The sequence below is a fragment of the Pistacia vera genome, unplaced genomic scaffold, assembly GCF_008641045.1.
Source record: "Pistacia vera cultivar Batoury unplaced genomic scaffold, PisVer_v2 Contig673, whole genome shotgun sequence".
Taxonomy (NCBI): domain Eukaryota; kingdom Viridiplantae; phylum Streptophyta; class Magnoliopsida; order Sapindales; family Anacardiaceae; genus Pistacia; species Pistacia vera.
Window position 1 is genome coordinate 228,896 of NW_022196527.1, and position 12,459 is coordinate 241,354.

Consider the following 12,459-nt stretch of genomic DNA (forward strand, 5'->3'; position numbering starts at 1 on the left):
GAAAGGAAAGAGAGAAACTGAAATAGAGAGAAGGTTATGATTTCATTGCATTAACATTACAAATTTATACAACAAAACAGTCCACTGTTACACCAACTTTTCAGAGATATTTACAAATTTGAAATTTAAAACCAAAGCTTACAATTAATATAGCCTTAATCGCAGCTGAATACACCTAAACTCATCACCAAAACATATCAACTTCAGCAGTTCTCACACGGAAGAATGCAAGGCAAAAACAGGGGACTTTTTGGCGCCAAAAACACTTCAAACTCCTAACTGAAATTCAATTGAATTTCCAGAAAAATATCACTGCATCAACAGCCTCTCCTATAAATACTCGACATTCCCTCTAACATACTCATCAGTTCTCAAGAAAGCTGTCAATTGATTAAAGAAGCAGATCAAGAAGATGGAGAGGAAAATTTGTGGAAGCTATTCAAGTTGTCGTTCTACACCAAAGATGAAAACTACACTTGTTCAGGTGGACATTGCGAAGAAAGAAGATTTTGTGAAGGCAGAGGTGATCAACAAGAATGAAGCTGCTCAAGCTGTTGCTTCTACGCCTGCTGTGATCTCAACTCCAAAGACTGAAGAATCCGTGAATGTGAAGAAGGAAGAACCCGTGAAAGTGAACGTGGGAAAATGAAAAGACTGTGTTCTGAAGGAGCTTTTNTCGTTCAAGAAATCGCGTTTTCAACTGATGAATTTCGATTAAGCGACGTGAATAGTTTGTGGGGCTTGTTTTGCGAAATTTCAAATTTTGAAAACTTTCATTATTTCTGATTCGGCCCACATATGTTTTAATCTTTTCATTTTAACCTATTTTACGTGTTTAAATAATCCTAACTATGCCAATTCATCTTCTCTAAATTATAAAAAATTTGATGAACAGTTTCAAGGCCATTTTCTTAAATACATACTTGGGGGGACCGCGCAGCTAAATTTTCTCCTATAAGTACACATGATATCTATATTTGACTGAGAACATGGGTTTCATGAATCCAACAAATTTTTTTTCTCACCTTTTGTTGCCTCTTATCTACATTTCTTTCCTTAAAAGATCCATATGCTTTCGTCATGTTCTCTATCAAACCGTCTTCTTTCTTGCACTCAATATAGCAAACAAATATAAGTTTCTTTCAACTTCGATATCCATGTGCAAGAGATTAGAAGGACATGCTATTTTGTTTTACATCCATTAATTTGTAAGGCATTCAATGCAGACATTGATGGGGGATCAAAAGGCTGTTCATGTACCTTTAACTTTAGAGGCTCAAGCAGAGGCCTATTTACTTATGTTTTCTCATATGAATCTCTTGTCTCCTGCTATTGGGGATCCCATTTCGGTACCGATTCAAGATATGCTTATTAGACTTTTTGTATTAACAAATGGGAATCATCGATATTTGTGCAAATAGGTATAATCCCAATCCATGTAATCAAAGAAACTATCAAAATGAAAGAATTGACTATAATAGTTAGAACTATTTAAAGGAAAAATATGAAAAAACGAATGACTTTATTATCTTTTTAGAAACTGGTAAGAAGTAGGCAAGTGGTAATCCCAGTTTTTGCAAGCATGTTTCTTATGTCTTTCATTTTTTTCTTCTCATGCTTATCTAACTACTTGGATATATACCTTTTCACCTAATGCATTGGAAACGAATCTCATTCTCTACACAAATCTCCAATAGCTTCAACAAAATTCTTCATAAAAAGATTTTCTTTCCTCACATGCACGAGTACTGTGAGGGATTCATTTAAATTTATTGTCAACTATGTCTAATTGTCTATTGTCTATATTATCTATCATGGATGTCTTTTCCTGATTGTAGTTATAATAAGAGTCTAGCAAAATTTTCGTCTTTATCTTCGAACATCTTTTATTTTCATTATTAAATGTCCTAAAAAGATCAAATTTCTTGGTTCTATACTGTGTTTATTTCCACTCTGATTACGATTTCCTGAATTGAGTTTGTAGCAACAAAGTAACGGAGGTAAATCCATCTCACGAGTTAAATTAAAACTGAACCTAACAACTTTTCACAAAGTTAAACTCAATGGATGATGAAACAATGAACTCCAAATCCAAAATTTTTTGGACCCGAGGACCAGTTATTATTGGTGCTGGACCCTCGGGGCTAGCTGTTTCAGCATGCCTTAAACAAAGAGGAATACCCTCTTTGATTCTCGAAAAAGAGAGCTGCATAGGGTCTCTATGGAAACTAAAAACATATGACGCTCTGCAGCTTCACCTCCCTAAGAAATTTTGCCAACTTCCTTATGTGAAATTTCCTAGTGAATACCCAACATACCCAACAAAACAGCAGTTCATAAGTTACTTGGAGGATTACGCTAGTCACTTCTCGATCAATCCCATGTTGGGACAGGAGGTTCAGTGGGCTAAGTACGAAGAAAGCAAGGAGTGCTGGCGGGTGAAGACTAACGAGCACGAGTACAGGTGCCGGTGGCTCATTGTAGCAACTGGAGAAAATGCAGAGCCTGTGATGCCACGAATTCCTGGAGTATCAGAGTTTAGGGGAACATTACTTCACACCAGTGCATACAAGGATGGAGCTCCATTCAGAGGAAGGAAAGCTTTGGTAGTGGGTTGTGGTAATTCAGGCATGGAGACTAGTTTGGATCTATGCAAAAATGGTGCTAAAGTTTCTATAGTCATAAGAAATAAGGTAAATTCATGCTCTCTTAATTTCCCCAGCTACTTCATTTCTAATCAGTTATTAGCATGGCATGGCATGAAAGGTGCAAAATAATGCACTTCATGTGTGACAGTTTTCTAACATGCTTCATTATGATTGTCCATATTTATACTAAACTATTAGTAAATTCATGTTTCAGTTTCTTTAAAATGTTTTCTTGTGATTTATGAATATATTTTTCAATTTTTGCCGCTGGTAGTTCCATATATTACCTAAACAGGTCCTGGGTAATTCAACCTTTGCTCTTTCAATGTGGCTGTTGAAGTGGTTTCCTGTAGAAACAGTTGACTGGTTCCTTCTTCTCTGTTCAAGACTTATCATTGGAGATACAAATCAAAGTGGGATCAGAAGGCCTGAAATTGGACCCCTGAAGCTAAAGATTTCTGTTGGAAAAACCCCAGTTCTCGACGACGGAGCTTTTGCGAAAATTAAGTCTGGTGAAATCAAGGTCAACATAACTTTTACTTGTATATTAGACAGATAATAAACTATATTATCATAAATAGATCTTTTGAAAGCTGCTATAAAAGCATAAGAATATAACGAAGAGGACCATATTTTCTACAGTCAAGGTTTGGATAAATTAAGCTTGCAATAGCCGTCAATAAAAGTCAACTAGAAGATATTAAAAGTTAAAACAATGATTAGTTTTTGCCTTTTTTAAACATAAGAACTAGTGTAAAAGCATAAGCCATTCATTAAGAGCTTTATTACTATATTTTCAGATAGAGCCTGCATGTTTATAAAGGTAGGCTATATTTTTCATGTCTAATTTTCTTTTCTTTTTTCGGTTTCTGGGACATAGGTGGTGAATGCTATTCGAAAATTCACAACCAGTGGTGTTGAGTTTGCTGATGGAACGTTGGAGGATTTCGATGCGGTAATTCTAGCAACTGGTTACAAAAACAATACTACATCATGGCTTCAGGTATGGGTTTCTTATGTTTAAGGTTGTTGGAGATTTTGTATCGACTAAACATGTTTAAACCAATGAATTTATAAGAGTGGACAATTTTCTCTTAATAAGGTATTTTTAAACCAATGAATTTATAAGAGTGGACAATTTTCTCTTAATAAGGTATTTTAGGTGAGGAGTTAGACACAAAAATCAATAATGATCTACAATAGACCTTTACTGTTTGACTTCAAAAAAGTATATTTTATTATTTTAAAAATATTAACGTTAATCTTGTTTCTTTAGTCATCCTAATTAGTTTCTTTTTGCAACACAAGGAGGCAAAATATTTCTTCCATCAAAAGAATGGTCATCGTAAAAGCTCATTACCCAACAATTGGAAAGGCCAAAAGGGAGTGTACAGTGTGGGTTTCACCGCGCAAGGTCTACTGGGAGCTTCCATGGATGCACAGAAAGTAGCTGAGGATATAGCACAGCATTGGAACTCCACGACAGAGAAATACTGTCTTGATGGTTAACTATTATTTTCACTACAGCGTATCAGTTATAGCTAAGCACTTTTATCTTGTTCGGCTATGGAACAAAACTATGCTTTTATAGCTTAAATAAAATAAATTGGATCTGTTGTAGATTTCTCTAAATTCGCTAGAATCAGTGACAGGTATCGGATTTGTGTATCATATAGTTTATGTCATGGGAATGAAAGTTCATACTCGTCCTAGATGCTAAAGCCTCGGTGAATGAGAATTAAAGATAAATCTCTTCCTTTGAAATATTTTAGAAAATTATAATAAATTGGCCGATCGCGCACCGATATGGTTGTTTCCGACTAGATCTATAGTCAGAATCTAGTCGTTGTTAACGGCTAGAGTTTTGGCTGTTGACAGCCAGATCTCTAGTTTTCATTAACAGCCAAAATCTAGCCGTCATCAATGGCAAGATAGATTTGGCCGTTAACGACCAGATCTCAGTCAGATCTCTGACCGTAAATCTGGGCAAAAACGGCCAGATCTAGCCAATCGTGCGCCGTTTCAACCACGTCGACGGCGGTGGCAACCGATGGTGGTAATCTTGGGTGGATTAATTTTCAGATTGGAAGAAGAGAAAAATGAGAGAGAGAACTACAGAGAAAGGAGAAAAAGAAAAATGTTTTTAGTTGAATAGAGTTGAAAAAATGTTTTCAATTGAATAGAGTTGGATAATCTGAAAACAAGTCCCACCCTCTTTTCATTTTTAGGCAAAAAAAGATCTTATTTAAGTTGGATTAATTTTCGGATTGGATTGGTATAATAAGTAAACAAACACATATCTTATTTTTTAATTCAAATAGGATAACATAATTAATACTGATCCATAATAGTTTAACAACAGGGACTATATGATCAAAGATCAATATTCATTCCAAAGCAGATGAATCTAATGTGAATTTGTATGTACGTTACCTAAGTTCAATTTTACACTAAAGAAACATAAAATATCTTGTATGAAGACAATCTAACCCACATGGAAGAGAAGTTACATCAGCACGTGGTTAAATTTCTCGAACTGTGGAACCACTAATCGAAACAGTTGTAGCTTGAAGTACTAAGTACTAACTAGTCCTTTAAAGTCACCACTGAAACAAGGCTGGTCCCGTCCCACCGTAACTATTGAAATCTGCAAGATCACTGAGAAAGATTGTCATTACCATCCAAGCTCTATGGTCCAGTCAATAACTTCTGCAAATAATTGTAAGGCCCGCACGCGGGCTTTGACGAAATTCTTTATGCCTTTTTGTGGTGAAGTCATAATCGTCTGTTCCTTTTGAGTTTTGATATTGATACTTATTCACCACTTCTTCATTGTTGGTTAACTCATAAAATTGGAAATAAATAAAATAGATCTGCTTAGATGGTTTCCCATGTTCAGACACGAAATATATAAGAAGTAATTGTTGGAATTGTCGACCATTTCAACAATAAGAGACCATATAAACGCATTCGGGGGTTTCGTTCCCCGATCAAGGGAGCAATACCCCTGGGCCTGTAAGTGGTTTAGGCCTATTCTATGAAGAGTTGTTAAAGGATTTTTTTTAAGTAATTAATTCCTAATTAGGTTTAGGGTTAGGAAAATGAATCTTGTACTATTAGGTTTTACTCTTTAAACCTAATATATAAACTTAGTTTTCTCAATGACAACAAATTATAGGGAAAATTATTTTCATGGTAACGAGAAAGTGAGACAAAATTTTAATAATTAATATTGACTATATTAAACGTAACATGTTTATTGGTTGAACCAGAATAAATTGCAAGTGTTTTTTTTCTATTTATTTGTATTTGTTTACTTAATGATTTTAATTTTGTATTACTCTATATTGTTTTAGTAATTAGAGTATGGATGTATTAGTAACTATGGAATGTGCAATAATTAATAACCGAAATTGTGGAAGGTACAACTCAAATCACTGCTGATTTCCCGTTCAGCGAAATAATTTGATCGCAGGCCCCATCATCAGTCATCACATTTATCTTTCTGTTGATAGAGCACAAGCAGACAGGAGCTGATGTGAAATTTTAATGCAAAGGCTTCTTTAATATATGCATGTATTTATATTACAGAATTTTTTTAAACCCTTAAGATTACTACTACTGCTATATTTTCTGTCTGTACTACAAAAGAAAAATGATACTGTAAATATCTCTTTGAGAAGCATGTGATTACTGTAAGGTATCTTTTATTGATGTCAAAAGGTAAAACTTCCAAGCATCGCATTAAATTTAGCAGGGAAGCTCTTAAAAAGCCAGGTAATTGATTTAACAACTGGGAAAGTCAAAAGATGACGAACTCCAGGATCTTTTCATTAGCTGATGCTCTGTTTCTACAACCAGAAAAGCAAAACACGTTCAAATCCTGGTAATTCTTGCCGTAGTTTGAGTCATGTAATAATGCGATAACTGAAGTATTTAATAATGGGGTTCCTAAATAATATGAAAACTAAATGCCAACTCTGTTAAATCTAATGAAGTAACAGAGAACAAGAGATAAGTGTCCTCAGACCTCAGCAATCTCATTATACTGTTCCTCAAACTGGTGAAGATACAAGAATAAATAATAGTACATTAACCGTAACTATAAGAAGTATCAAATAAACCAAATATTTTTTTTTTTTTTAAATAAGCTAAAGAAAAACTAAAATATAACTACTTAAACATAATAAAATGAAAATATATAAAATCATATTATTTACTTATGTTTTAAGGGGTAGCAAAATGTAGGGAAAGCATATTTACTTATCCATCTGGTCTTTCAATGTGTATGAGTGAAGCGAATATCTCTCTCCCATGCATCTCCATTAGAAATGAGCTTGAGTGCATACTGCTAATGTGACCAAAGAAAACAATAATTTCTACAGAATGTTGAAATCATGTAGTTAAGAAAATGCCTTGTCTTGTGTACCCCAAAAGGTAAAACAATGAGATCTGCTGCAGCATGTTTTTTAGTCGATCAGAAGGGCCACTTAATCGTTACTTGGAAGGAGTGTCATTTCAGGACTGAAGATGACAAATTTTAAGCACAATAAATTAATCTTGATGCAGATCTTGTTTTTCATACTCCAATTTCTTTTTGTAGTTATCTATCACTCATTTAGGAGCAAATGCACTAAACATATAACATATACCCAGAACTTTAAGTAACACTTAGCCAGCTAGCTTGTGTTCAAACAACCAAAAGCTTATCATTTTTCAATTGAAAGAAGAATTTCCAACTTCCTAGAAACCTAGGAACATGGCTGGGTCTGACTAGGGGTGAAATCGAGTTGAGTATCTGGTTATTCGAACTTGACTCGGTTACTATAGTACCAAGTTCGAGTTCGAGTCTAATCGAGCTTGATGAATCGAGTTCGAGCATGGTCGAGCCTGATGAATTGAATTCGAACTCGGTACCTAAAAGTCGAATTCGAGTTTGGTTAATCGAGTTTTAGTAGAGTTTTTCGAGCTTAATTGCTTTTTGTATAGTGATCGAACTCGACTCGTGGAATTATTTGAACTACTTGAACTTAAACTCGACTCGACTAATGCTGAATCGAATTCGAGCCAAAGCCGAGCCGAGCTCGCGACACTCAGTTTTCACCCCTAGTCACACAAAAGAGTAATACTCATATACAACATTTCTCATACAATATGATGTGGCAAACGATGATTAGGTGAAAGTTTATTTTTAATTTAAAATTGACTAATCATCTTTTGTCACATTATATTTTATAAAAATATTATATGTGTAGTATTATAACACACAAAACAATCAACTCCAATATGACACAGTGGGCTTTTTATGTACAAAGGGTACTTAACAATTGCGCCCACATATAAGCCCACTCACGGGGCCTTTAATTCACTCCTTTAAGTCATTGAAAGCAGATTCATCCTTCTTGGGCCCTTGGTTGTCTTCATTTGAGAAAGGCAACAAACAAAATATTGCAAACGTCAAGATACGATTATACATTACCGTGTAAGTGCTTAATCAAGCTGTAAGCAGTTGGGAGTACACGTATGATATGGATGCAAATATTAAAGTTCATTTGCATTACATCATATTGAAAGTATAACTTTGTCATGACATAGAACATATATTTTTCTTTCACATTTGCACATATTTATTGCATCATATCGCTTAGTGCTATTTCTACAAACAACTTTGGGGCCAAAATTCATATCAATGTTTAGGAACCCGACCCGTCTACTAACTCGGCCAGGGAGTTGGGTTGTGGGTCAAACAGTTGAATCGGTCGGTTGGATCGATGACATTATCATGTTGACGTTAGCATGATAAAAAAATTAAAAAAAAAAAAATTTCCATTACCATCATATAACCAAAGTTTACTACTAATTACATCAAATACATAAACAATCAGCAAAATATGAATATCAAATCCATCAAAAAGACTTCCATTACAATGAGCAAAATATGAATATGATCTATATCATATACATAAACAAAAAGATATTCAATTCCATCCTTTATTGATTTTGCTTTGCACTAAAATCATCATCATCACCATCTACAAAAATTTTAGCAACAAATGAAGGTCATAAGTTAAAAGTTAAAACTTTTAATTACCTTGTGAAACATTTGCTAAGTTTGAATTATATTCATAATGATCACCAACACCTGCAGGGGTTAGATCTTTTTCTATAAAATGTTTGTTCCAATTCTTCATAATTAAGATCACCATTCTCCTCTTCATTGTCAACTATCCAAAATTCGGTTTTATCTATACTTTCATAATCAATAGGATCAACACTCATTTTCTTGTAAAACCTCCTGAAAGACCATAGTTAAATTAAATATCAAAAGCATGACATATAAAAATATCAATGAAAATAAGAGAGAATACTTTAGTAATCCATAGTTGCCAAAGATTGTACCTATTTTTCAAATACAAGTTGTAATGAACAAAAACAAGATCATTCAATCGTTGATGCTCCAATCTATTTCTCTTCTTTGAATGTATGCATTAAAAAGCACGCAATTTCACTCACACCCCGAAGAGGTTGAAGTTTGGCTTAGAATTTAAATTGCAAACTTTTGAAAAATCGGAATACTATACCCATATGTCCTCCACCATTCATCTAATTGCAAATTAGACATAAGAAGTAAACATATTAATCTCATAAGTCATAACTCTAAAATTGGACTTAAAATTAAAAGTTTAAAACTAAGAAATTTAATAACTATTACATACCAAGTCATATGGTTATGGAGGTTTGAAGGGCATGCTCACGAGAAAAGCTTTCTTCACGGTCTCGAAATATCCTACTATCATCACTAACTTTGACTTGCTCACGATTAAACATACTTGCTTTCCTCTCAATAACATCAAGGAGACCACTCATGACCTCCAATTTCTTACAAAAAGATGCCTCGTCATGTTGAAAAGCTGGATTCAAAAAATAAGCAGCAAGATGAATATCACGGCGCAATAGCTTATCCCACCGTTGCTTAATAATATTTGTATAAGGCTTGTACAGTGTCTTCTTATACTTAAATAACTTCTTAATCCTCAATCTCGCTCGGTACATGCCATCATACACATATCCTATTGCAGGCTTGTCATCTGAGTCTACAATCTGTTAGGGCCAAAAATCGTCTTTAGCCTGACGAGACCCAATAACGAAATAAACATGTCACGGCCCAAGGCCTCAGCCCAATCCTGATTGGGCCTATGCTTAAAATCACCTTGTGAACTACCCACTCTATGAGTTGGGCTATCCTATAAGTTAAGCTAAATTGGGTTTCAGTCCATTAGCTTGCAACAGTCCATAAATAGGAAATCAGAATACTATTCTATTTCCTCTTCTACTAAGATTCCAAATCTTACTCAAACTATTAAACTTAACCTGATAAAGTCAGGAAATCATATTTCTTTCCTGATAGGGATTATCTCCCAAAATAGGACTTAGTGACCTACTAAAATTCCAACCCCTTAGGTTCACTATATAGAAAAAGGTCTGCCATCTCATAAAAGAGGAATCTCCCATAGTCAATCTACACTACGCAAAACCATCTATTTGCTATTGAAGTTTTTGCTCTCAAGAACCCGACGCCTCCGTCGTAGTCCTAGCCTCCGACAAGACTCTTGGTAATTCTCCATCTCCTTAATTTTTATCAAATAATCTCTTTCAGCCTTGCTGACTTGAGCGTTGGAGTGCCTACGACAAACACCACCCTGGTGCTTTTTGTAAGCTTCATGCTCGTCCTTTCATGTGTGCACGTCTAGCAGATTGTCAGTGGCCTCAACCTCATGGGATCATACCTTATTTTCATGGCGGTAGATTTTTTGCATCTACACAATCTGCAGCACACACATCAACGGAGCCACAATTTGGGAAACCATACCCATACCATCCCAAAATCCATAATCTAGAATTATGGGAATAACCTCCTTGCCTTTATGACTTCTTGCATATCGAGAACCCACAAAAAATCTATTTGTCAACATTGCTTGCAAGGTATGTTTGTGCTCATGAAGGTTTCTCAATGCAATGAAAGTGGTTGCAAAACGGGTTGCACCCGAGCGTACAATTTCTGTCCAACCCTGGTCAAGTGATAGATAGTAGATGTCAGTAAATCAATAAAAATATATATATTATGTTATGATATGAATTAACAGGAAAATGAGCTAAAGGTATATAACTTGTCTTTTCCTCAACCAAGCTAACAAGACTAAATGATTATACACAAACTTCGTCACTTCATATGCACGTTTGGCAAGATTAACTATATGATTCATCTCAACTATATCATTTAAAATCAAATTTATGCAATGTGCTGCACAAGGCGACCAAGTAATACTCTTATATTTCTCGGACAACATTCTTCCTATAGCCTTATAATTTGTTCCATTATCAATGACAACATGGACAATATTATTAGGTCCAACCCATAAAACCATTTTCTCAAACAACTTGAACAATGTAAAGGCATCCTTTACAACATCTAAAGCATCCATTGATTTAAGAAAGCAAAATCCTTTAGGACAGTAGACAAGGAAATTAATCAATGGCCTATGTGAGGTATTAATCCAACCATCAACCATTAAGGTACATCCAACCTCTTCCCAAGTCTTCCTGTAATCGTCAACTAGTAACTTCACTTCCTTCTTAGCATCCATCAATAAATTGATATGCATAGCATCATAATTTGGATGTTTATACCCTGGACCAATTGTAGCTATGAAATCTACCAAAGGCTAGAGATAAATTGAATTCACAACATTCATTGGGATGCAAGAATCATAAAAGAAACTTGGCAAAAGCCATGTCTGCTCTCCATTTAGCTTCTTTTCTCGCCAAAACACCCTTAATTAAGGGCTGAGAACCAGTAATAGTCCATGGAGCAAAATAATCACTAATCCCAACTAGTCTATTTCTCTTAGTGTTTGTACATTATTTTTTATACCCTAAATCACCTTCATTAATGGTCATTTCTAATGGAAGGACCTCTTCACAAGCTTTACCAATCATGTCACCCTCAAACCCATATGCAACAGTACCATAAGGATTTGCATGCTTACGAAACTCAATTTTTTCTATGTTTTTTTCCCCAATTTCTTTAATTGCCTCTCGCATTTGGAATGCAACATCATAGAGAACTTTTGAGCATTTTCCAACTTCCCCCTTTATTCCTACGAGATATAGTTTCATTCGATAAATATCTCCCCCTCTAATTATCTTGCCGCAATATAAACATGTTAATATCTTTCTTCTATTTTCATCAAGGCTATCAACAAAATGTGCCCATGCAACATCATTCTTTCCTCGAACAAATTTTGAGGAAGCACCCGTGAACATAGAATGATGTGCAGACCCAGATGATGAAATTCTTGGTTTTTATCTCTTCCCTGGCAACCAACAAAAACAATAAATAAAATCAATGTCATTCTTGAACTATAAGGTAAAGATAACATGATATCAATTTCTATTAATGCTTGTGCAGACTTGCGTGGGGGTCTTTTGAATGACTAATGGAGAGTGATTAGGTGCATTCCTTAATTTTTGAACTATCAGGTTTAGATGACTTCCACAAAATAACAAAAAATTTTTGATAAAAAAAAAAAAAAAAAAAAAAAAAAAAAAAAAAAACACACACACATACACATACACACAAAATAAGTAAACAAACAAGAATGAACAAATGCAATTTCATTTCAAAACTACAGTTTCTGATAACAATTTTCTTAGTATTACATAGTTCATCTTTACCAGTATTTACAAAACAAAGCAACTTGGCAGGTAAAAAAAATCCTAGGTTGTTGAACTATAAATAATCAGACCGTAT

At 34.6% G+C, this 12,459-nt stretch overlaps 3 protein-coding genes across 3 annotated transcripts; 2 read left to right on the forward strand and 1 right to left on the reverse strand.

Moving 5' to 3' along the window:
* Positions 1-412: 412 nt before the first annotated feature.
* LOC116113085 (DNA-directed RNA polymerase subunit beta'-like) lies at positions 413-1,421 on the forward strand. The gene is made up of 2 exons (XM_031399239.1): positions 413-631; positions 1,227-1,421. Exons 1-2 carry the CDS (start codon positions 413-415, stop codon positions 1,419-1,421), a joined length of 414 nt encoding a protein of 137 aa, XP_031255099.1.
* A 642-nt stretch (positions 1,422-2,063) lies between these two features.
* Positions 2,064-4,157, forward strand: LOC116113086 (indole-3-pyruvate monooxygenase YUCCA6-like). Its single transcript, XM_031399240.1, has 4 exons — positions 2,064-2,693; positions 2,923-3,171; positions 3,529-3,651; positions 3,957-4,157. Exons 1-4 carry the CDS (start codon positions 2,064-2,066, stop codon positions 4,155-4,157), a joined length of 1,203 nt encoding a protein of 400 aa, XP_031255100.1.
* Positions 4,158-9,368: 5,211 nt separating this feature from the next.
* Positions 9,369-11,825, reverse strand: LOC116113087. The gene is made up of 4 exons (XM_031399241.1): positions 11,591-11,825; positions 10,817-11,361; positions 10,514-10,717; positions 9,369-9,749 (listed from the first exon to the last, which is right to left on the reverse strand). The coding sequence occupies exons 1-4, from the start codon at positions 11,823-11,825 to the stop codon at positions 9,369-9,371; spliced, it is 1,365 nt and encodes a 454-aa protein (XP_031255101.1).
* Positions 11,826-12,459: the final 634 nt, after the last annotated feature.

Bases quoted from the DNA above. Each gene is read 5' to 3' on its own strand.
- LOC116113085 (XM_031399239.1), top strand. From the start codon at position 413: ATGGAGAGGAAAATTTGTGGAAGCTATTCAAGTTGTCGTTCTACACCA. The intron at 632-1,226 runs GTGAACGTGGGA...CATTCAATGCAG, and splicing joins AGAAGGAAGAACCCGTGAAA to ACATTGATGGGGGATCAAAA.
- LOC116113087 (XM_031399241.1), bottom strand. From the start codon at position 11,825: ATGAAACTATATCTCGTAGGAATAAAGGGGGAAGTTGGAAAATGCTCA. The intron at 11,362-11,590 runs GTGATTTAGGGT...AGCCTTTGGTAG, and splicing joins AGAAATGACCATTAATGAAG to ATTTCATAGCTACAATTGGT. The intron at 9,750-10,513 runs GTTTCCCAAATT...TGGCCCTAACAG, and splicing joins TTTGGGATGGTATGGGTATG to ATTGTAGACTCAGATGACAA.
- LOC116113086 (XM_031399240.1), top strand. From the start codon at position 2,064: ATGGATGATGAAACAATGAACTCCAAATCCAAAATTTTTTGGACCCGA. The intron at 3,172-3,528 runs GTCAACATAACT...TCTGGGACATAG, and splicing joins TTAAGTCTGGTGAAATCAAG to GTGGTGAATGCTATTCGAAA. The intron at 3,652-3,956 runs GTATGGGTTTCT...TTGCAACACAAG, and splicing joins ATACTACATCATGGCTTCAG to GAGGCAAAATATTTCTTCCA.